Source organism: Saccopteryx bilineata, chromosome 2 (assembly GCF_036850765.1).
Source record: "Saccopteryx bilineata isolate mSacBil1 chromosome 2, mSacBil1_pri_phased_curated, whole genome shotgun sequence".
NCBI classification, from domain to species: domain Eukaryota; kingdom Metazoa; phylum Chordata; class Mammalia; order Chiroptera; family Emballonuridae; genus Saccopteryx; species Saccopteryx bilineata.
Genome location: NC_089491.1, coordinates 369,092,331 through 369,117,690, shown reverse-complemented (window position 1 = coordinate 369,117,690; position 25,360 = coordinate 369,092,331). Strand labels below are relative to the sequence as shown.

Here is a 25,360-nt window from a genome sequence, read left to right as displayed (position 1 = left end):
GTAGAGAAGTACCATCACTTGATGATTTGCTAGGTCAGAACCACAATTTTAATATTTGAGGATTAGGTGCAGGACACTTACCTTTAATATACTTAAGAATTAATTGATAGAACTTGTATTTGATGCCTGAGTCAGAAGAGGTATTTACCTCTTTAACTGAACTTGTCCTGTAATTGGACTTATAGTTCATAAAGATACTTAAAGGTGGGAAACAGAAAGTAAAAGATGGGCCCTGACTGGTGTGGTGCAGTGGATAGAGCATTGACATGAAACGCTGAGGGCCCATGTTCGAATCCTTGAGGTTGCCAGCTTGAGCATGGGCTCCCCTTGAGTCGGGGCTCACCAGCTTGAGTGTGAAGTTGCTGGTTTGAGACCAAGGTTGCTGGCTTGGCTTGAGCACCCTCCACCCCTCTCAGGGCATGTGTGAGAAGCAATCAGTGAACAACTAAATGAAGCAACAGTGAGTTGATGCTTCTCATTCTCTTTCCTCCCTCCCTCCAAATCAGTAAAAAAGTAAAATAAAATATAGGGATACTCGGTTTCTTTGAGGCACTTCAGTACGTATGTGCTTTTTAGAATCCTTTTATAAGTAGTATAGGAAGAAGCATTTATTGTGTGGCTATGATGTCAAATGAGTGTTAATTTGGAGCAGGGATAAAATCTCTTCATGGCCTGACCTGTGGTGGCGCAGTGGATAAAGCATCGACCTGGAAATGCTGAGGTCGCCGGTTCAAAACCCTGGCTTGCCTGGTCAAGGCACATATGGGAGTTGATGCTTCCTGCTCCTCCCCCTTCTCTCTCTTTCTTTCTCTCTCTCCCTCCTCTCTCCTCTCTAAAATGAATAAATAAATAAATTAAAAAAAAATATCTCTTCATGCATGCTTTGTGTCCTGGTTTAATTGCTTAGTTGGATGAAATGTCAAACTTGATAGATTTTTGGAGCTATTATTTTGGTTGTTAAACAATAATGAAACTGTTTGGATGTTTGCAAGGAACACTGCTCCCTGTGTCTGGACTTTGCACTGGAGAAAGTTTTGATTGTTCAGAAGCAGTAATAGTTAGAAAGTGCAGCTCTGTGGCTCCTAGCACAGCTGTCTAAATTAGTAGCTATATTGGGGTCTTTAGACAAGCATTGTTTAACACTTTTGGAAACAATTTATGTTTCTGATTCCAAAATGTCTGTGGTTGGCCTGGTGGGGGTGGTTCAGCAGATGGAATGTTGTCTTGGTGAGCAGAGGTTGCAGGTTCTATCCCCAGCCAGGACACATACGAGAAGCAACCAGTGAGTGCACAACCAAATAGGACAACTAAGTGGAACAAGTTGATGCTTCTCTCCCCCACCCTCAGTGGAAATGTTAAAAATACTAAAAAAATGTCTATGGTTGTTTTCTGAATAGTTGAGAAATATAGAAAGGGAGAAAGGTATTATATGTGTCTAGGTTATTCAAGTCAGTTTTTTTTTTCTTTAAACACCTCTGGAACAAATGCTATCTTTCTAACTGGGGCAGGGTTGAGGTGGGGACTGTTAGGGAACTGTTGACTGCAGAGCCTTTCTTCCCTAGATAGTGACCAGGTGGATAGCGTGTTGTCAAGCTGTGCGCCAGCCTACAGAGGACTTTGGTTTTTATAACCGTGATTAGGAAAGAAGGGTGGCAAACATGAGTGAGGGCACAGGTGTTTCTAAAATCTCCATGCCTGCCAGGTGAAGTCTTGAATTTTCATTTTGAACATTACATTTGATGAAAGATGTTATAAAACCGTCTTTACAAAACAGTCCCCTTTCCTATTGAAATCATATATTGCCAGCAGAGCTTGGGACTCGTTAAGTGTGCTCAGCAGGATTGATTTTGCTCATTGTGTTGTGTAAAATGACAGGTTTTTTCCTGAATGAAATTGTATGCATTTTTTGATGCGAGGTAGGGGAAGGCTTATTTGTGTCTGAAAGTATGAGAGGGCCCTGGCTAGGTGGCTCTGTTGGTTAGAGGGTCTTCTGGATACACCAGAGTTGTGGGTTTGATCCCCAGTCAGGGCACATATAAGAACCAACCAGTGAATGCATAAATACATCAATGTTTCTCTTGTTTTTTTTTCCCTTCCTCTCTCTCTAAAAGAAAAAATGTATGAGAGAATTTTGTATAAGACTGATCAAAAGACTGACATTTATTTTGCTATGTGATACTTGTCTTTGTGCTTTACCTGTGCAAAAATTACCAGCAGTTAATGTGTGCTTACCATGTGCCAGGGACTATGTGAACTCATTTCATCCAACCAACTCCAGTGAGGTATAGGTACCATGGTCTCTGTCCTGCAGATGGGAAATGCTGCACAGAGAAGCCAAACAGTGGGCCCAAGGCCACACTGTGCTTGAACCCGAGTTGACTGGCTATAAAGGCCAAGCTCTTAGCCACCAGGCTACACCTGCTTCACATTCCATCAGCTCATCTGTTATAATTACTTTTCAGGGTAGGTCTTTAGAAATAAGTTCCATTTTAAATAAAGTGGACTTAAAATTATCCTTTTATACATGGCCCTTCTTGTGTGGAATGTGATTTAAAAATGATATTAGTAATACTTATTACTTGTTTTACTAGTTTTAGTTCTTTTAGAACTGAAGGATTGTTTTATAGTTTATGCCTAATTCTAAAATTATCATTGTATTTGTTACGTAAGGTAGTCACCCTTAAAAGCACATTTGGCTAAACAGCTAAAGCACTGCGTTAGAGGAGAGCTTATTGGTGGGTTGTTTTTTTTTTTTAGTTTCTTGCTGTTTGTCAATAGAATTTTTCAATAGATTGACTTTTACAGAAGATATACAGATGTTGGTGCCCCATGAGGCCTCATGTTTAAGTAGTAGTGAAATAAATAGTGATAGACTGCTTTTAGTAAAAAGCCCTGATCACTAAGTATAGAAAGTAAAACTTTGTTATCTGGGCTTGAGACACATGTCCTGCTTTCAGTGTGTGTGAGGCCCTGTGAGGTCTGGGTGGTAGACTCACTTAGGAAGTATCATTTAAATATTTTCCACTAACTTCTCCTTCACATCTGAAGACAGCTACTGAGGCTTTTGTAAGAAAAACTTTTTGCAGTTAAGCCTGTCACATGTGAGGTGCCCTACCTGGTAACCCTGTCTTTCACAATTTATTTATCTAATTAGTGCCATTTTTAGATGTTTTAATATCAACGGACACTTTTGGCTGAATGCTGAGCTGAAATTGCAGTGAGAGTCACTTATGCTGCCTCCTGGCTCATTGTTCATAGCTATTGGTAAAAATACCCGGAGGGATAGGGCGCAGGTAATGCCTGAAATGATTTCATGTGGTTGGGCCAGCAACTGATCCTTGCTTAAAGATTTTTTTTTTTTTTTGCCTTACCAGTGGTGGTGCAGTGGATAGAGCATAGACCTAGGAAACTGAGGTCTCAGGTTCGAAAGCCCTGAGGTTGCCGGCTTGTGTGCAGTCTCATCTGGCTTAAGTGCAGACTTGCTAGCTTGACTGTGGGGTCGTTGGCTTGAGCCCAAGGTCGCTAGCTTGAGCAAGGAGTCACTGGCTCAGCCTGAGCCCCCTGATCAAGGCACATATGAGAAGCAATCAATTAACAACTAAATTGAGGCAACTACGAGTTGCTGCTTCTCATCTCTTTCCCTTCCTGTCTTTCTGTCTCTCTTGCTTAAAAAAAAAAAGTCTTTTTTTTTCCCATAGGGACTACAAAAATAATTTGAAATGTGCTTTGCTTTATACAATTTTCACCTTCCTTAGTTCTCCATAGTGGTTAGACAGTTGGATGAATAATTGCATTTTTATAGTCACATACATTCTCTTTCCTCCATCATCTCTAATCCTTGGCAACCACTAATCTGTTCCCATATCTCTATAATTTTGTTATTCCTGAAATGTTAATCGAAATGGACCCATAACAGTATGTGTGACCTTTGGGCATTTTTTTTCAGTTAGCATGGTGCCTCCACCCAAGTAGTTGAGTGTAGCAATAATCCAGTCCTCTTTATTTGGTAAGTAGTATTCCATGGTATGGATGTACTATTTAATCATTCACCTACTGAAGGGCATTCTGCTTGTTTCCAGTTTTTGGCTATTATAGATAAAGCTGTTATGAACACTTGTGTAGATACAAGTTTAAATCTCTAGGTTAAATGTTGAGGAATGCAATTTCTGCATCTTATGGTAGGTGTGTTTAGGTTTTTTTTGCATGTTTGTTTTTAAAGATTTTACTGATTTTTAACGAGAGGAAGGAAGGAGGGAGGGAGGGAAGAAGAAAGGAAAGAAGGAAGAAAGGAAGGAGGGTGCAGGAAGCATCAACTTATACTGTAGTTGCTTCTCGCCATGTGCCTTGACCAGGCAAGCCCTGGGTTTTGAACCAGCAGTCTCAGTGTTCCAGGTCAATGTTTTAATCCACTGCGCCACCACAGGTCACACTTTATTTAGTTTTAGTTTTTTTAAAGAAACTGCCAAACTGTCCTGGCTGGGTCACTCAGTTGGTTAGAGCATCATCCCCATACACCAAGGTTTTGGGTTCAGTTCCCTGGTCAGAGCACATAAAGTAATCAACTAAAAATTGCATTAAAAAAGTAGAACAACAAATTGATGTCTCTCTCTCTCTCTCCCATCCTCTTTCTCTCTAATCAATAAACAAAAGTTAAAAAGAAAACAAAGAAACTAGCAAAGTATTTTCTAGAGTGGCTGTACCATTTTATAGTCCTACCAGCAATGTATGAGATCCAGTTTCTCTGTATCCTTGTCAGCATTTGATAGTGTCTCCTTTTTTTTTTTATTTTTATTTTTATTTTTTATGACAGACAGGGACAGATAGGGACAGACAAACAGGAAAGGAGAGAGATGAGAATCTTTAATTCTTCATTGTGACACCTTAGTTGTTTAGTGATTGCTTTCTCATATGTGCCTTGACCAGGGTGGGGGGCTATAGCAGAGTGAGTGACCCCTTGCTGAAGCCAGCGACCCTGTGCTCAAGCTGGTGAGCCTGTGCTCAAGCTGGTGACATCAGGGTTTTGAACCTGGGTTCTCTGCATCCCAGTCCAACGCTCTATCCACTGCACCACCGCCTGGTCAGGCTCACCATTTTTTTTTTTAAGATTTTTTTTTTTTATTCTAGTGAGAGAAAGGCGGGGGCTAGAGTGGGAAGCATCACCTTGTAGTAGCTGCTTCTCCTTTGTGCCTTGACCAGGCAAGCCTGGGGTTTAGAACCGAAGATCTCAGTGTTCCAGGTGGATGCTCCATCCACTTTGCCACTACAGGTCAGGCTATATTGTCACCATCTTTGATTTTAGCTTTTTTAACAGGTAGCATATCTGGTTTTTAAGTTCATCAGGTTACCTCATAAAACTGATACGACTGACAAAGAGCAAAGATTAAAGTATATATATTTTTAATTTTATTTATTTATTTTTATTTTGTTTGAGAGAAACAGGAAGAGAAGGGGGGAGGAGCAGGAAGCATCAACTCCCATATGTGCCTTGACCAGGGTCAAGCCCAGGGTTTTGAACGGGTGACATCAGCGTTCCAGGTCCACACTTTATCCACTGCACCACCACAGGCCGGTCAGAGCAAAGATATTTTAGTTTTATGTTGTTGCCCTCCGTCTGGCTCTACCTCCATACAGTAGTGTTAGTGGTCTAATGACTTGCGTTTTCATTTCCGTGCTCTGGTTTCCTCGAGGGAAGGAAGACTAAGCAAGACTAGATTAGATTTAGAAGAAAGCAAGAACTGTGAGTGTGAGACTCGCCCTTTATCTGGCAGTAGCTAGCACAGCCCTGCTTCAGCACAGTACTGCCAGCCATGGTAAATGAACAAATAGTGCTATTGCCAAACTGAACTTTTGGTCAGTTCTTTATAAATGTGCCTCAATGAATATAGCCTAAAATGTACTGCAACTTTGGTTCAGAGTAGCCTTCACAATCTGTTTAATTGTTCTGTTTCATTTTATTTGTGAAGTGATCTTAGGTACTTTCTTTCTGGTAATACTAATTAGCTTACATTACTCATTTTGAAATACTAAAATAGCACAAACGTATATATATAGAGAGCAGAAGGTAAACCCCCATGCCTACCAGAAGTAAGTACTCTTAAATAGTTTTAGACAGTTTTTTTTTTTTTTGTATTTTTCTGAAGCTGGAAACGGGGAGAGACAGTCAGACAGACTCCCGCATGCGCCCGACCGGGATCCACCTGGCATACCCACCAGGGGCAACGCTCTGCCCACCAGGGGGCGATGCTCTGCCCCTCCGGGGCGTCGCTCTGCAGCGACCAGAGCCACTCTAGCGCCTGGGGCAGAGGCCAAGGAGCCATCCCCAGCGCCCGGGCCATCTTTGCTCCAATGGAGCCTTGGCTGCGGGAGGGGAAGAGAAAGACAGGAAGGAGGGGGTGGGGGTGGGGAAGCAAATGGGCGCCTCTCCTATGTGCCCTGGCCGGGAATCGAACCCAGATCCCCCGCACGCCAGGCCAACGCTCTACCGCTGAGCCAACCGGCCAGGGCAATAGTTTTAGACATTTTAACTATAGGTGTCTTACATCTTCTTTTCTATGTATATATGGGGTGGGCAGTTACTTGTATGGAGAATAATACAATAATTAATAAATAATAATATAAGAATAAACTTTCATTCAGTCACAACTGTAAACCTTCTTTTGCCCAGCCCCAATGTATGTTTATATATATATTCTGTGTATATATTTGTGTATGTGTATTCCCTACATGCTGTTCTGTAGTGCTTTTTTTCCCCAATTGATAATGTATTATAGGCATTATTCTCTGTGATTTTATTTACTTATTTTTTGTGAGACAGACACAGACAGACAGACAAGGACAGACAGGAAGGGAGAGAGATGAGAAGCTGTTGACTGCTTTCTCATTGTGCCTTGACATGGGGCGAGGGCTCCAGCTGAGTCAGTGACCCCTTGCCAGCGACCTTGGGCTTCAAGCCAGCGACCATGGGGTCATGTCTTGATCCCACGCTCAAGCCAGTGACCCTTCACTCAATCTAGTGAGCCTGTGCTCAAGCTGGTGACCGCGGGATTTCAAACCTGGGTCCTCTGCATTCTAGACCGATACTCTATCCACTGCGCCCCTGCCTGGTCAGGCCTCTGTGATTTTCTTTTTTTAAGCACTTAATGTCTGGGGCAGGGCTTTAGATTTCTTTTTTCTAAAGTTTTTTGTTTTGTTTTCTTTTCTTATAAAAGAGATGAGGGAGTTACCTTTGAAAGACCTAAACAAAATATATTTTATTCCTGTTATAGGGTTTGTATTGAAATAAGATTGTAGCTTTATTTGCAACTAAATCAGAATTCTGGATATTAGTATATATTTATTCATTTTAAAAATAAATAATGTGTCTGATTTTATGATATGATCTCTTGCAGAACCTGAGGGAAGCAAGAGCTGTGAGAACAATAATCTTTAGAGAATGTAGAGCCCTTTGGGTATTTGTCTCCTCATCAGCTCCTTAGTCAGATAGAGTGTTTTCTTAAGTGCTGCTGTAATACACAGTTCAGTCTGTATTTTGAAATCTCTCTGTCTTCTCTCCCTCTTCCATTACTTTGATTACCTTGATGGGACATTCAAGCTGTGCAGTTTTATCCTTTTATTTCCTTAGCCTGCAGAAGCCAGTTTGAAGATTAACTGTAGGTGAACATGTAATCTTATCTACTTGGCGAGGCATCACCCGTCAAGATGAAACACATGTCAACAAAGGCCTCCTAGACTTGAGGACCTGAAAGAAGGTAACTTAATCTTGTGGCATTTTTAATGGAAACCAGGGTGAAAATTTAGGAAGTTTGACTTATTGGAGGCAAAACATGTGTATGGGGTTGAGGGATGGGAGGGGAAGGAGCGAAGGAGTAGACTGTGTGTGTGTTCATGTGTGTGTGTGTGTGTGTGTGTGTGTAATAGGCCCTGGCTGGTTAGCCCAGTGTGTGTGTGTGTGTGTGTGTGTGTGTGTGTGTGTAATAGGCCCTGGCTGGTTAGCCCAGTGTGTGTGTGTGTGTGTGTGTGTGTGTGTGTGTGTGTTTGGGGGAGAGGAGAGGAATCCAGAAGTATCCAGTAAGGAAGAAGTATGAATTCAGGAAATCTAGGTGGGATTACTGAGTCTTTGTTCTGAGAGCGTGGTTACTGGGGAATAGAACAGGAGGAGCTTATGAGTCCCTTCCTTATGAAGCTGTTGGGGTTGTTTAGGTGATGGAGTTTGATGACAAGGGCCTTTTCCCCACGCTTTTTCTATATTAGCAACTCAGGAAAAAGAATGAATATCTCTGTATAGAAAATTATACCCATCAAATGGTTCCAAGATTTCTGTTGCCATGTGTCTAAACGGAGCTGTCCAATCTTGTCATCAGGTCCTCAGGCTGTGTCCTGACAGCTCTGGACTTTTCCTTTTCCTGCAGGCTTGCTATATTTTCAGTTCCTGACATTTAGAAGCCTAGTATTTCATTGCTCCTGAGGTAGACAGTTGCTATACCCTTGATATTGGATATCTTTCTGAATTCTGAAGTATTATACCAGCGTGGATAATACAGTGCCCACAGTTACATTGCAGAACAGATTCTGGAAACTGCACCAGCGGGTACAGACTCGGGTTGCATGCCCTCCTGCAGCTCAGGGTTGTTTTGCAGGAAAGTGCTGGGAAGCAGGTTGTGCCTCACACAGTGCCGGTTCCCACATCTAAACATAAAAGTGGCTTGTTAAAGATTAAAGGGACGGCCTGGTCCTTCTGGCCCCAAGATGGAATGATTCCTGCTGTGGCAACAGTCTTTGTGTCCCAGGAGAGGCCATTTTATACAGCAGGTTTGTGCTTCCAAATGTTACAGTAACCCTGCGTTGGCTGATGCCGTGGTGATAAGTTGGCATTTGGGTAGTCTCCAGATATATGATCTATATAGCATCCCATGGTTTGAATTTCTGGACAAAACTGCCTCATCAGGAAGGCAAAGCCCCTGCTTTCGACCCCTGTCTTTGGGGGAGGTTTCTCCTTTGTTTTATTTGACTATTTTATTGAGTCAAGTGAACTTGAACTCTCAAAGTCATAAAAATTCCATTAAGCCCATGTACAGCATCCCAGGTGTGAAAATGTCTCAGTATAACATGACTGGATGACAGCTAAAATCCTTAAAAGTAGTTAGGATAATTGTCTCTGGAGGCTTGAAGAAAATAATGGTCTGATGGGCAAAATAAATTCAGTTTAGTTGTTATGTTCTTGTCGGCTCTTGTAGGTGAGGGGACTGATGTCTAAGACTTGTTACTGTTCAGTATGGTGGTGTTTGAACAAAAAAATCTTCCTTTTACTTGGAACAGTGCTAACAGGACATAGCAGTGACCTCTCTCAAAACGTGATCCAAGGCCTGCCTGCATCAGAATCACTTGGGAGAGGAAGACGCATTAAAAATTCTGACTCTGGGGCCTCCTTCCACTCCTGTGAATTCAGTGTCTGGGAGTGGGATGAGCAATGATCATTTTCAATAAGCACTCCTGTTGATTTTTCTTTTTTTTTTTTTTACAGGGACAGAGAGAGTCAAAGAGAGGGATAGATAGGGACAGACAGACAGGAATAGAGAGAGATGATAAGCATCAATCATCAGTTTTTCGTTGCGAGACCTTAGTTGTTCATTGATTGCTTTCTCATATGTGCCTTGACTGCGGGCCTTCAGCAGACCGAGTAACCCCTTGCTCGAGCCAGCGACCCTGGGTCCAAGCTGGTGAGTTTTTTTTTTTTCTGTTTGTTTTTTTTCCTCAAGCCAGATGAGCCCGCGCTCAAGCTGGTGACCTCGGGGTCTCGAACCTGGGTCCTTCCGCATCCCAGTCCGACACTCTATCCACTGCGCCACTGCCTAGTCAGGCACCCCTGTTGATTTTTAAGTATCTTTAGAGTTGATTCTCAAGTATCCTAAAATGTACTTCATTTTTCATATTTAATTTTCGTGATTTATTAGATGATAAATGTTTGGTTGACATATATATTATTGTCCTTTTTGAAGAGGAGGTACATTTTTTTTTTTTTAAAGGTTATAGGGCCCTTGCTGGGTTGCTCAGTTGGTTAGAGTGTTGTCCCGATATGCCGAGGTTGTGGGTTTAATCCCTAGTCAGGGCACATACAAGGATCGATCAGTCAGTGAATGCATAAATAAATGGAACAAATTGATGTTTTGCTCTCCCTTCCTTGTTCTTTAAAATCAATAAATAAAAATTTTAAAAAAGTTTATAATGGGCCCTGGCCAGGTGGCTCAGCAGTAGAGTGTTGGCTCAACATGTGCAAGTCCCGGGTTTGATTCCTGTAAGAAGTGACCATCTGCTTCTTTACCCCTTCCTTCCCAACCTCTCTCACAACCGTGGCTCATTTAAGTAAGTTGGCCCCGGGCACTGAGGATGGCACCATGGCCTTGCCTCAGGCATTAAAATATCTTGGTTGCTGAGCAATGGACCAACAGCCCCAGATGGGCAGAGCATTGCCCCATAGGGGCTTGCCAAGTGGATCTTGGTTGGGGTGTATGTGGGGAGTCTGTCTGCCTCCCCACCTCTCACTTAATAAAAAATAAAATAAAAATAAAAAGTTTATAAGATCCCAGAACATCAAAGATTAGAATTCAGCAATGTCCCTAATTCTCAACATGGTGAGACAGCCTTTGGTTTTTTGGGTTTATCAATTCGCCATATGTGAATAAGAAAAAGTATGTGAACGTAGTTAAGATTAATTTTATTAAAAAGAAGAAATGTGCCTGACGAGGCAATGGCACAATGGATAGAGTGTCAGCTTGGGACGCTGAGGACCCAGGTTTGAAACCCCAAGGTTGCCGGCTTGAGTGCGGGCTCACCAACTTGAGCGCAGGATCGCCAGCTTGAGAGTGGGATCATAGACATGACCCCGTGGTTGCTGGCTTGAAGCCCAAGGTTGCGGCTTGAGCGAGGAATCACTGGCTCAGCTAGAGCCCCCCCCCCCTCCAGTCAAGGCACATATGAGAAGCAATCAATGAACAACTAAAGTACTGCAACTATATGTTAATGCTTCTCATCTCTCTTCCTGTCTCTCACACTAAAAAAAAAAAAAAAAATTTGAATACTGATAAGGCTAAAAATACTTCTTTTGTCTGCTCGCATTGCAGTTCCCTCTCTGATGTGTATCCTTCCATTTTTTTTGGATGTATGTATTTGGTAATTTTCTGTGAATTTGGAAGACTACAGAATCCTGAGAAATGAATGTTTTTATTTTTATTTTGACACCTGCTTACTATTTATAATGTTGATATATATTGCAGAAAAAAAAATAAACGTGAGTTGTAGCATTACATATAATATATATCCCTGTTCAAGAAAATCAATGGATATATAGATGTGTGCATATAGGTATATATATATACCTATATACACAAACAGACCTCTAACATATCTGTTGTGACCACCCATAAAAAGTAGACCTATATATATAGCTTTGGGTGGTGAATTACTTGTCTGAGTTTTAAGACAATACATTGAAAGAACTTAAGCAAAGCCACAATTAGTTTTAAAATTTCTCATACAGGTTTTTATTCTCATAGTTTTCATGTAACCTCATAAAACCTCAATGGCTGATATTTTTTAAAAAACTTCTATTTATTCATTTTAGAGAGGAGAAAGAGAGATAGAGAAGGGGGGGAGGATCAGGAAGCATCAACTCCCACATGTTCATTGACCTGGCAAGCCCAGGGTTTTGAACTGGCGACCTCAGCTTTCAAATTTGAACCTTGCCTGACCTGTGGTGGCGCAGTGGATAAAGCGTCGACCTGGAAATGCTCAGGTCGCCGGTTCAAAACCCTGGGCTTGCCTGGTCAAGGCACATATGGGAGTTGATGCTTCCTGCTCCTCCCCCGTCTCTCTCTTCTCTCTCTCTCTCTGTTTCCCTCTCTCTCTCTCCTCTCTAAAATGAATAAATAAAATTAAAAAAAAAAAAAAAAAGATAGTCATTTCTTTAAAAAAAAAAAAAAAAAAAAATTTGAACCTTTATCCATTGCGCCACCACAGGTCAGGCCTGAAATTATTAATTCATATTTAGTATCTTTTTTTAAAATTTATTATTATTATTTTTTGTATTTTTCTGAAATTGGAAACGGGGAAGCAGACAGACTCCCGCATGTGCCTGACCGGGATTCACCCGGCATGCCCACCAGGGGACGATGCTCTGCCCATCTGGGGTGTCTCTCTGTTGCAACCAGAGCCATTCTAGCCCCTGAGGCAGAGGCCACAGAGCCATCCTCAGCGCCCGGGCCAACTTTGTTCCAATGGAGCCTTGGCTGCAGGAGGGGAAGAGAGAGACAGAGAGGAAGGAGAGGGGGAGGGGTGGAGAAGCAGATGGCCACTTCTCCTGTGTACCCTGGCCAGGAATCGAACCCGGGACTTCCACATGCCAGGCTGACGCTCTACCACTGAGCCAACTGGCGAGGGCCTAGTATCTTTTTAACGCGCTAAATGTGTAATCCTCAGCCTTTCCAGTTTAAAAGAAGAAACTAGGGTGGATTATGGTTATATTTTGGGGAAACTGATTGGAATTGCTTAGAATCTCAAGCAAAGAAATGATAATTTGCATTAGCTCACCTCACCTACTACATGGTATTTATCTTAGAATTAGGAGGTTCTTACATTTCTGATCCTCCTGTTGCTGTTCATATAATTTACATTTATTTCCTGAGCACAGGACCTTCCAGATGTTTTTTTCCGTATTTACTAATACAGAATGAGTCAGAAGCTTCTAGCAATACTGAGCTTTATCCTTTTATTTATTTATTTATTTATTTTTGTATTTTTCCGAAGCTTGAAACGGGGAGAGACAGCCAGACAGACTCCCGCATGCACCCGACCGGGATCCACCCGGCACGCCCACCAGGGGGCGACACTCTGCCCACCAGGGGGTGATGCTCTGCCCCTCTGGGGCGTCGCTCTGTCGTGACCAGAGCCACTCTAGTGCCTGGGGCAGAGGCCAAGGAGCCATCCCCAGCGCCCAGGCCATCTTTGCTCCAATGGAGCCTTGCTGCGGGAGGGGAAGAGAGAGACAGAGAGGAAGGAGAGGGGGAGGGGTGGAGAAGCAGATGGGCGCTTCTCCTGTGTGCCCTGGCCGGGAATCGAACCCGGGACCCCTTGCACGCCAGGCCGACGCTCTACCACTGAGCCAACAGGCCAGGACAGCTTTATCCTTTTAGAGGTTCCATATTTGTCTGTACTGTATGTGCCTTGAGAGTTGCTCCATGTTAGAGTGTTTATGACTTATCAGCCATTACAGCAATATTTTTTAAAGTGTGGTCCATGAGATAATGGTTGTTAACTGCTGTGCTTTTATCATTTGAAAAAGACTAACCCAACCTACACTGTAGGAAAACTTTAAACAGCCATTTTCTGGAAAGGAAAATTTTGAAGAGGGAGGAAATAAAACAGGGAACATAAAACCTTATACAAGCTCAGTGTGGCTATCCTATTGGAATAATATAATTAAGGGGAATTGAGTTGAATAAGTAACTTTTTTTTTAAACTAGCCCTTTGAAAAGGAATAGAATTAAGCAGCATAGTTTTTTAAACCCAAATTAATGATGGTCTATATCTTTTAATTGACCTAATAACATTAAGTGCCCATCAGGTTAGTAGTTACATCCAGTTTGTACCATATGAGACCTATGTTGAAGGATGAATGAGTCTAGGTGTAGTGGCCTCAAATGACTAGGCTGAGATTTAACTAATGGCCATGGGAAATTTTGAGCAGGGAACAGTAGGATCTGATGTGAACTTTAGTTTCTTTTCTTTCTTTTTTTTTTTTTTTTAATTTTTCTGAAGTGAGAAGTGGAGAGGCAGAGAGACAGACTCCCTCATGCGCCCGACTTGGATCCACTTGGCAAGCCCGCTAGGGGGTGATGCTCTGCCCATCTGAGGTGTTGCTCCATTGCAACCAGGGCCATTCTAGCGCCTGAGGTGGAGGCCATGGAGCAGTCCTCAGTGCCTGGGCCAACTTTGTTCCAATGGAGCTTTGGCTGTGGGAGGGGAGGAGAGAGACAGAGAGGAAAGAGAGGGGGAAGGATGGAGAAGTAGGTGGTTATTTCTCCTGTGTGCCCTGGCCGGAAATCAAACCTGTGACTTCCACACGCTGGGCTGATGCTATACTGCTGAGCCAACCGGCCAGGGCCTAGTTTCTTTTTTTTTTGTCAAGTGAAAACACATAGTAAGCAAAGGCTTAATCTTTTATTTTCTTTGTATAGCTGCAATGCCAATTCTAGTCTGTTAGGGCAAATTCAGTAATAATTAGTTACTGCTGATGAGCCAGGCATTCTAAAATGGATATTTTTAATAAGCTGGCCAATAAATGAGAAGCGATAGAAATGTAGGGATTTTTGCCCTGGCCGGTTGGCTCAGTGGTGGAGCGTCGGCCTGGCGTGCAGAAGTCCCGGGTTTGATTCCCGGCCAGGGCACACAGGAGAAGCGCCCATCTGCTTATCCACCCCTCCCCCTCTCCTTCCTCTCTGTCTCTCTCTTCCCCGCCCGCAGCGAGGCTCCATTGGAGCAAAGATGGCCCGGGCGCTGGGGATGGCTCCTTGGCCTCTGCCCCAGGTGCTAGAGTGGCTCTGGTCGCCCCGGAGGGGCAGAGCATCGCCCCCTGGTGGGCGTGCTGGGTGGATCCTGGTCGGGCGCATGCGGGAGTCTGTCTGACTGTCTCCCCATTTCCAGCTTCAGAAAAATACAAAAGAAAAAAGAAATGTAGGGATTTTTCTTTTTAAAAGCAAGTGTTAATGCAGTTTTCACACACTCCTACTGTATATTCTTTAAGCATCTAGTAGGGATAATAGTGGATAATTTAGCTTTAGTAAGAGAGAATGAGACAGCTGATGAAACAAAAACCTCTAGTATTTCTGTCTTAATTAGAGAACTTGAGTTGTCTAAGGAGATAGAGAGGTTAGAGAAGGAACAGTGACTCTGGTTAGAGCTGAAAAAAATTCACCCAAGTGATTTAAACAGCCTTCAATGACTGAGCAAGTTCCCCTTGTCCTCTGAGCCAGGTGTTCTAATTTGTAAATGCAAAGTGATTTCTTTTTCAGCCTCTGGGGGGGGGGAATCTTTTTTTTTTTTAAGATTTTATTTATTCATTATAGAGAGGGGGAGGGAGGGAGGGAGAGAGAGAGAGAGAGAGAGAGAAAGAGAGAGAAAGAGAAGGGGAGGAGCAGAAAGCATTAACTCCCATATGTGCCCTGACCAGGCAAGCCCAGGGTTTTGAACCGGCAACCTTAGCGTTTCCAGGTTGACACTTTATCCACTGCGCCACCATAGGTCGGGCTGGGGGGGAAATCTTTAGTGCTGTGAACCTGTTATCTTCGGTAATCTTGCTGTCCTGAGCCCCAGCTGTTCCCAGATGAAATTTCAGAACTTGACCGCTGGAGCTTTCTGGGTAGACTCCAGAGACCCCTGAGTGACCAGCATTAGGGGGAATAATTAAGGTTTACCTGTCCCCAGTAATCAGCACTCGATTAAAGAAAAATCAGTGGTCACCTCTTCTTTTCTAGGTTGCAGTTGATCACAGTTGGCTCAGGCTGCGTTGTTTGGGAAATGTGAGTTTGCCTAGCATGAGTCAGCAGTGCCCTGGGTAAACTGCCTGCTCTGTTGCAATCTTGCTTACCAAAGATATGTCCCCAGGCGGCACCATTCACTTTGCCTGAAAGCCACTGCTGTTGGTTCCTGAGATGATCTCATCTGAATATGGCTCCAAGGACCTCAGCGGCAGGAACTGGAGGCTGCTTGCTTTCTGCCCTGGCAATGTTTTGAAACAGGCAAAATCAGGTAACCTCAGACTGTTTCTCTTAGTGTCATTAGCTAGACTGAGCTGCAGGGGAAAATCCTTAGTCTTCAGAAGTGAGTCACTGCCTTATCTTTGGGTATCTTAAAGCTAATCCTTCAATTCTTTGGTACTTAAGGGGGAAGGTTTCATTTCATTTGGCATCTGGATGTGTGGTTTTAGACCTAATTAGGCCATTTATTATATAAACCATAGAGAAGTCCAATTTATAGCTTACTCATCTTTGCTCGTTTTTTGTCTTGTGAAAAATAGTATAGTCAAACTAGACTATTGTTAAAGTAAGAAAGACAAACGTATTTACTTATCTATCTAGCAATCACGAATGTTAAATTTTAGAGACCGCTCACTGTCTACCAGTGAGTTTTCATATTGCTTTCTGAGCTATTATGAAGAACCTCTCTTAATGCCTAATTCTGTTGAGGCTACTACTGCCCTAACTCCTTCCTCTTCACCTGTCAACTTTTTTAATCTTTAGCCTCAACACTAGGTGATTGTCCCCTTCAAAGTTTGCTTCTGTTCTTTACAAATCCAAATATCCGTGTTCTCTTTTACCTAAAGTCTTTGTACAAATAAGCCTTCTATGAAACATGCTGCCCCAACTTAACCCTAGTGACTTGGCTTCAGTCTAGAATTTACTTCTTCTCTGAAGTCTCTTCTTATTCACCAGGACTGGGTGGGTCCTCAGCAGAAGCCTTTGTTTACTCCAGTCATATTGTATATTGAGAATCAGGGTTTTAGTTAGGATTATATCCATGGAGGTTGGTACATAGAAGGTTCTCAATAAGGATAGGATGAGGAAGAGCCCATATTCTACTTCCACAGCTCTGATAAGCAACCCTTTGCTTTGGCTTCCGCCCCCATTTTCATCCTTCTCATGTTTTCCTGAAGATCACCAGTAAACTCCTAATTACCAAACCCAGTGTCCTGGTTTTAACCTTCAGTTGACTTATTCTGCCTTGCACTTGGCACTATTGAACTGTTCTTTTTTCCCAGCAAGCCCCTTCATTTGACTTTGAGGCCATCCTATTATTTATTCTCATTCTCTCTTTTTAAATTAAATTTATTATTATTATTATTTATTGATCCCAGAGAGAGAGGAAGGGGGAGAAAGAGAGAGAGAGAGAGGAGAGAGAGAGAGAAAGAGAGAAAGAGACTGACAGACACATCAATTTGTTGTTCCACTTATTTATTCATTCATTGGTTGGTTGATTCTTGCATGTGTCCTGACTGGGGGTGGAACCCACAACCTTGGCATATTAGCATGATGCTCTAATGAATTGAGATACCTGGCCAGGGCTCATTCTCTTTGATTATCCTATAATTATTGTGATGATTCACGGCTTTGCCTTGGGTATGTTTTCATTCTTCCCCCGCACACTTCCTCTAAGGATCTCTAATATACCCATAAATTCAGCTATAACTCAGTATTTCTTACCAGCCCAGCTGTTTCTCTCAAACTTAAGATCCGTTTCCAGTTTCACAAATTTGACAAACGTTGTCTAACTATAAACCTACCAAGACGTTCAAAAGGCATCTTTAATTCAACACATGCATAACAGCTCATTATCTCCTCTACTCAGTATTTGTTATCTGCTTATATTGCTGTATGTTTGAACTCTGTTAATTATATCCACCAGTCTTCCTGTTTACTCTTTTTATGCCTCACATCCTCTAAACATGCTAAATCTATGGTTACTAAACCCTTTTGGTTACTACTACTCAATATATTGGAGTACTCTCTAATGTGTTTCTTCATTCTCACTGTATTGCCTCAAAAACTGGACATTTTGTTTAACGAGCCCAATGGCATAAAATTCTGTGTGTGTATTCTTTTAGGCAGGACCTCAGCTTTTCAGAAGTTATAAGTTCTTTTGGTTTTTAAAAATTGATTTTAGAGAGAGAGGGAGGGAGGGAGGGAGGGGTGCGCCCTGACTGGGGATCAGACGGGCAACCTCTGTGCATCAGGACAGTGCTCTCACCAACTGAGTCATCCGGCCAGAGCTCTTTTTTTTTTAAGTTTTTTTTTTTTTTAATTGATTTTAGAGAGAGAGGAAGGAAGAGACAGTTCTGAGGTTATAAATAATACCACTTCCCCAGGTCTTACAAACTAAAGAGTTTTCCCACTTTGCCTCGACCTTATCAAGCCTTGACAGGGCTTTTGCCACTCCAAAGGTCTTTCTCTGCGCCATCTTCATGTTGTTGCCAAAGTTATCTTCCTAAAGGCCCAATCTAATCTTTTCATTCTCAGGTTTTCAGAGTGGCATTGGTTCCTTATTTCCTGCTTAGCTTTGATAAGTAAAGTCCTTCACAATTTCACCCTATCCTACCTGTTAATATTACATTACCTATCTTACCTCTTTTTCCCTTTCCCAGCCATTTCTCTTCTAACTCTAACCTCATTGAACTTCTCAGTTTTCCAGTTCCTGCTTATACAGTGTTCTTTTAGGACTCTGTGCCTTTTCCTAGTGGCCTCCCCTTCTCTGACTGGCTAAGTATCTACTCCAACAGACTTAGTTCATAGGTTACACTTTTTCTGCCTTTCTCATGTAGAGTTATTCTTTCTTATTTAGACTTCCGCAGCACTGTGTGTCGCTTCCACTTGTCTGTTGAGTTCCCTGACTGAATCCGAATCTGGTCCCTGACCTAGCTCCCTCAGCCAGTGGCTGAAATGGCTCTCCAGGGTCAAACCGCTAGTCTAAATGTCTATTACTCTTGGCAGTATTAGAAAGTTTATAAGTTCTCTTGTAAGATGACATGTTTTTAGTTCCTGTTTGTTGACCTTGGACCTCTGGTGCCTATTTGGTATGTGTCACCTGAAATCGTCAGGTAACCATTCACAGTTAGTTTGAAGATTTACAGGGCTTGCTCAAACTGAGTTCCATAGTGTCACCTAACATTTTTATAGTACTTTACAAAATTATTCCTTTGTATCACTTTATTTGATACCTATAATACCCTGTGTTGGGTAGGCTTTATTTATCCTTACTCTGCTGGTGATTGTAAAGCTGCTTCTGATGCTGAAGCATACATTCTGGTTAAGACTCAGAAAGAAAATGTGTTTTACATTGCATTAACTAACTTGTTTGTCTTTTTGTAGTTAAATATAGTTTTTCTTTCTTTTCTTTTTTTTTTTTTTTGTATTTTTCTGAAGCTGGAAACAGGGAGAGACAGTCAGACAGACTCCCGCATGCGCCCGACTGGGATCCACCCAGCACGCCCACCGGGGGGGCAACGCTCTGCCCACCAGGGGGCATTGCTCTGTCGCGACCAGAGCCACTCCAGCACCTGGGGCAGAGGCCAAGGAGCCATCCCCAGCACCCGGGCCATCTTTGCTCCAATGGAGCCTTGGCTGTGGAAGGGGAAGAGAGAGAGGAAGGAGAGGGGGAAGGTGGAGAAGCAGATGGGCGCTTCTCCTGTGTGCCCTGGCCGGGAATCGAACCCGGGACCTCTACACACCAGGTCGACGCTCTACCACTGAGCCAACCGGCCAGGGCCAAATATAGCTTTTCTATTGTGTTTCAAATGTCTAGAATTTGTTAAAACCCACTACAAAAGTAGAGTGTCAAACTAAGCTGATGAGTTGAACGGAGGTCATCACAAAATGGAGTAAGCTGAGTGTTAAGAGTAGAAAAGTTGCCTGACCAGGCGGTGGCGCAGTGAATAGAGCATCGGACTGGGATGTGGAAGAACCAGGTTTAAGACCCCGAGGTCGCCAGCTTGAGTGTGGGCTCATCTGATTTGAGCAAAAATTCACCAGCTTTGACCCAAGGTCGCTGGCTCAAGCAAGGGGTTACTCGGTCTGCTGAAGGCCCGCGGTCAAGGCACATATGAGAAAGCAATCAATGAACAACTAAGGTGTCGCAATGCGCAACGAAAATCTAATGATTGATGCTTCTCATCTCTCTCCGTTCCTGTCTGTCTGTCCCTGTCTATCCCTCACTCTGACTCTCTCTGTCTCTGTAAAAAAAAAAAAAAAAAAAAAAAAGTAGAAAAGTTTTCGGAGTAATTCTAGTAAGTGATTGTAGGGTAATTCACAACTTTTGGGGTGCTAGTATGCTGTGTTTGGGACTATGTGGAATTTGATTATAGAAAGATGAACCATATGAGTTGGGAAATGATCTCTGTTAGATAAGGGTATGTGTTGCCTGACCAGTCAGTGGCACAGTGGATAGAGCATTGGACTGGGACACAGAGGACCCAGGTTCGAAGCCCCAAGGTTGCGCCTCAAGCGCAGATTCATCTGGCTTAAGCATGGGCTCACCAGCTTGAGCATGGGGTTGCTGGCTTGAGTGTGGGATCATAGACATGATCCTATGGTCGCTGGCTTGAACCCAAAGGTTACTGGCTTGAAGCCTAAGGTCACTGGCTTGAGCAAGGGGTCACTAGATCTGCTGTATCCTCACCCCCCACCCTCCAGCCCGGTCAAGGCACATATGAAAAAGCAATCAATGAATAACTAAGGTGCCACAGTGAAGAATTGATGCTTCTCATCTCTCTCCCTTCCTGTCTGTCTGTCCCTCTCTCTCTGTCTCTCTGTCTCTCTCTCTCTCTCTCTCTCTCTCTCTCTCTCTCTCACACACACACACACACACACACAAATGGGTATGTGACATTCAGTTTTGGTCCCTCCATACTTGAGAAGATAAAGATGATTAAAAAATTAAAAATAATAAGTCATCATTATAAGTGTTTTTTTTTTTTTTTTAAAGGAACGATTTTAGCCTAGAGAAGGAGAAGCTAAGGGATGGCTTGATTACTATCTTCAAGTATAAGAATAGTTTCTGCCAGGGGGATTTCGATTAATTGTTCTTCATGTACTTCAAAGACTTAAAAGGAAATGGGCTTAAATTGAAGGAGGCGTACTTTTAATGAACATGAGGAAGAGTTTATTGATCTTTAAAGTTGAAAAACATTTGAATGACTGCTAAAAGAGAGTGTTGAATTTCTGGCCATTTCAGTTATCTATTCCTGTGCAACAAATACCCTAAAACTTTTTGTGGCTTCAAATGACAACCATTTTATTGGTCATAATTCTGTACGTTAGTAATTCAGGAAAGGGGGACATACTGCTGTGCTCTGTGTGATGTTGATTAGACTGGAGGATTTATCATGGCTTCACCCAAATATCTGCGGCCTCAGTGCTGGCTGTTGGCTGGGACAGCTTGGTTCTTCTCCATGTGGCCCATTTCTCTCTTGGCCTCTCATCATTCATTAATCTAGATTGGGCTTCTTTTACATGATGGTTGGCTTCCAAGGTACCATAATGGAAGCTGTAGTGCCTCTTAAGGCCTAGACCTGAGAGTTGTACATCATCACTTTTGCCCCATGCTTTTGGTACAAGTGTAGCTCACACCCAAGGGGAGGGGGCACAGAGGAGAGTAGAGTGTCAAAGTCACACTGCAGAAGGGCACGCAGTATGGTTGGGATTGTTGTTGCCAATTTTGGAAACAATTTACCACACTGGCCTTAGAGATTTCTAATGAGAGAATGATTGATATATGTTTATTGAATAGGTAGTTTGGGCATATGATTTATGAATGTGACTGCATATCAGAGTCATCTGGAAGCTTTTCACAGCTATGTACTCCTTAGGTACGATAACTGAATCGATGTCTCCTGACGGTGTTGGTACATAAGAGACACTGTGTGTCCTTTCTCTTTGGTAACTGTCAGTAAAATGACAATGGGCTTGGGGGTAGGGAACAAGACAGATAGGTGTAATATTGGCAGAATGGTAGATGCTTTAAGATAAGCCTGCTGGACTCCTGCTTCCAGGGCTTGACTGAACCCTCTGCTTGGCATGTTTTCCCTTCTGGTTGGCCTAGTATAAGTTACATCAACCTTCAGATAGCACATCATCCCAGGGGTGTTTCTTGATGCTTCACTTATTTTTTTGTCATAGTTTCTAGCACTTTTTCCTTCAGAGCATTTTTAGTTTACAATTAAATGTTTATATGAATATTTGACTATTGTGATATAGACAAAATATGTCTGCTTTGCTTTTCGATATCTAACATAGTGCTTGCCTTTCTGGTATCTAACATAGTGCTTGCCTTGTAAAAGGTACTCAGTATTTGTTGAATAAACTAAGTGGTTGATTGAATACATAAATGAATGACGAGCTAGTTAATTTAGTTTTAAAGGATGATTAGAATTTTGGAAAGGCCTGACCAGGCAAGGCACAGTGGATAGAGCGTCAGACTGGGATTCGGAAGACCCAGGTTTGAGACCCCGAGGTTGCCAGCTTGAGCATGGGCTCATGTGGTTTGAGCAAAAGCTCACCAGCTTGGACCCAAGGTTGCTGGCTTGAGCAAGGGGTTACTCGATCTGCTGAAGGCCTGCGTCAAGGCACATATGAAAAAGCAATCAATGAACAACTAAGGTGTCGCAATGAAAAACTGATGATTGATGCTTCTTATCTCTCTCCGTTCCCGTCTGTCTGTCCCTGTCTATCCCTCTCTCTGACTCTCTCTCTCTGTCTCTGAAAAAAGAAAAAAGAATTTTGGACAGATGGAGCAAATGAGTGGGAAAATCATGGTTCTGAAACAGAATGTGTGGATTATATTGCTCAGATAATTTCAGAATATTTGAGAAATTGGTTTGGGAAGAGATGAATAGTTTGGTTCTGAGTATACTTGGTATGTTTCATTGGGGTCAGGTTATCTAGCAGGTATTTAGAAATGAGGTACTGAAATTGAAAGGTGAGATTGATTGATTCCACATACTAGATTTGGAGTTATTTGAATGAAGACTAGGAATTGATTCATTCAGCAAATACTTATTTGGGCTTCTATTATGTGACAGACAACTGCATTGAAGGCAGGGTGAGCTGAATCTGACAGATAAGGAACAAGCTTTGTGAAAAGAGCTGTGGAGAATGTTCCAAGAAGGGAAGGAACCACAAGTGTGTAGGCTGGGGTAGGAGGAAATAAGTAATTTATTATTTTTGAAGAACTGAAAGAAGACCACCAAGGGCTTAGAGTGAGGTGAAGATAGAGGGAGAGCAGCAGGAGGTGAGAGGAGGAAGGTAGGCAGGGCCACTTCGGGAGTCTAGGCTTTTACAGTAAAGCTTGGTGAGAAACCATTGAAGGCTTTAAAGAGCCAGATTAACAAGCAAAGTATAGTTTTTTAGATAAAAGGTTACCCTGGCTACTGTGTAGAGAATGGAGTGGCAAAGAGGGGACCACGAGGGAGGTGTCTGCTGTAGTTCTTGGGAAAGAAGGTGGCATGTAAGTCAGGGTGTGGTAGTGGATATAATGAGAATGGGATATTTACAAGATATAGTTAAAGTGTAGAACCAGTAGAATTCACTAAAGAAGGGAAGGAATAAAGGTTCCTTACTAGCCCTGGGAGATATTTAAGAGACAGGGAGGAACCAGGGAAGGACAGGGGAGGAGAATTAGTTTTTGAAGTCAAAGGAGGTCAAGCTACTACACTCTCAGTGGCAACTGAAGGGGAAGAAAGGAGTCTGTGAGAATGACTGAAGGAAGGACACAGATAGGTCATTGGGATGTGGGGTGGTCAGGAAGGTTGAGGACTTAGGAATAAGCCGCGCATTTAGCTGTCAGAATATTATAGGTGACTTTGGAGAAAGAGCTTTCAGGAGAGTGTAATAGAGTTAATGAACAAGGGTGTGTTGTGAAAGTGAAGCAGAGTACCGCTTACTCTCTTGGGGAAGTTAGGAATTAGAGAGAAAGGGAGGCAGAGCAGAGAGTTCACTTTGTGCAGACTTGCACAGAGAGGTGTGTTTGAACTCAGGTTTTTCAAAACTGTGATGGACCAATATTTACAATATAGTGTTCCAGTCACTCTACTAGGAGCTATGCCAAGTCTATTTTTATTTATCTTTGTCTTTGAACAGTTTGCCTAATAGTGTAGTGACTCCCAAATGAATTTCTAAAATCTGGGGCTAGTTAAGAACTTACTTTGGGGTATAGGAAGGAAATATTAGAAGTAATTTTTAATATATTTTTCTCTTACTCTTTGAAATTTCTTTTTAGTGTTATATTTTAGATAGAACACAGTATATTTATATAGTAGTGCTTGTCTAATTTGCTATTATATGTAGATATATTAAAAGTGTGCTAATTTTTAAAAAATTAAACTGATGGTCAAAAATGATGGATTCTACTGCTCTAGTGAATAAAGGAGGGTTTTTGAGATGGAGAGAAAAGAAGAGGCAGAGAGAGGATGGGAAATCAACATGCAAAGTAGTCTGCACATTGTTTTAAACCTCTTCAGAACCCTGTGAAGTTGTTTTCCCCATTTTACCGACAAGAAACTGAGGACTGGAGAATATAACTTGGCCCAAGGTCACACAAGCTATTAAGTGGTAGAACTGGAATTTGAAACCCAGTCACCTTTGAAAGCTTTATTGCCTCACTTATTCTTTTCCCTATTTATCTGCTTACTGCTTTTTCAGATTTTTTTGTTTATTTATTTATTTTTATTTTATTTTATTTTTTTTTGTATTTTTCTGAAGCTGGAAACGGGGAGAGGCAGTCAGACAGACTCCCGCATGCGCCCGACCGGGATCCACCCGGCACGCCCACCAGGGGGCGATGCTCTGCCCACCAGGGGGTGATGCTCTGCCCCTCTGGGGCGTCGCTCTGTTGTGACCAGAGCCACTCTAGTGCCTGGGGCAGAGGCCAAGGAGCCATCCCCAGTGCCTGGGCCATCTTTGCTCCAATGGAGCCTTGGCTGTGGGAGGGGAAGAGAGAGACAGAGAGGAAGGAGAGGGGGAGGAGTGGATAAGCAGATGGGTGCTTCTCCTGTGTGCCCTGGCTGGGAATCGAACCCGGGACTTCTGCACGCCAGGCTGACGCTCTACCACTGAGCCAACCGGCCAGGGCTTTTTGTTTATTTTTTTACAGAGACAGAGAGTGAGTCAGAGAGAGGGATAGACAGGGACAGACAGACAGGAACGGAGGGAGATGAGAAGCATCAATCATCAGTTTTTCATTGTAACACCTTAGTTGTTCATTGATTGCTTTCTCATAAGTGTCCTGACCGTGGGCCTTCAGCAGACCAAGTAACCGCTTGCTGGACCTTGGGTTCAAGCTGGTGGGCTTTTGCTCCAACCAGATGAGCCCCCGCTCAAGCTGGCGACCTCGGGATCTCGAACCTGGGTCCTCTGCATCCCAGTCCGATGCTCTATCCACTGCGTCACCGCCTGGTCAGGCTTCAAATTTTTTTCATCTAATTCTCACAGAGATTCTATAAGGAGCATATTAAAATCTCCATTTTGCAGTTGAGGAATCCGAGGCACAGATGAAACAGTTCGTGCAAGGCAACCCCTGGACCCCTGTTCCAGTGTTCTTTCCACTGGACCACTCTTGCCTCAAGTGGGTGGAACTTGGTTGTTTCGGTAAAGTGGGTGAGGAGGTTTCTAGTTATCTGACAAAGAAGTGGAAGAAAGGATAGGGGTTGGAAGAATACTTAGACAAAAGAGAAAACTCTAAGAGTTCCCATTTTTGGAGTTCTTTGTGTAGTAAGGGTTTGCATTAATTACCTTATTTAGGTACTTTATTTTACAGATGCAGAAAA

The 25,360-nt window shown here is 42.7% G+C and overlaps 1 protein-coding gene across 10 annotated transcripts in view; it reads left to right on the top strand.

Moving 5' to 3' along the window:
* RFFL (ring finger and FYVE like domain containing E3 ubiquitin protein ligase) overlaps positions 1–25,360 on the top strand; it is a 90,629-nt gene that overhangs the window by 13,247 nt on the left and 52,022 nt on the right. For 2 of the 10 annotated variants that reach the window (XM_066263343.1, XM_066263342.1), the window contains 3 exons: positions 7,622–7,748; positions 9,521–9,716; positions 15,655–15,798. The exons of 4 other annotated variants lie outside the window; for them this stretch is intronic. In XM_066263343.1, coding sequence (XP_066119440.1) covers positions 15,702–15,798 — 97 coding nt within the window. In that variant the 5' untranslated portion in view covers positions 7,622–7,748; positions 9,521–9,716; positions 15,655–15,701. The remainder of the gene's footprint in view (positions 1–7,621; positions 7,749–9,520; positions 9,717–15,654; positions 15,799–25,360) is intronic. 4 more of the 10 variants (XM_066263346.1, XM_066263345.1, XM_066263344.1 and 1 more) reach the window with 3 other exon arrangements.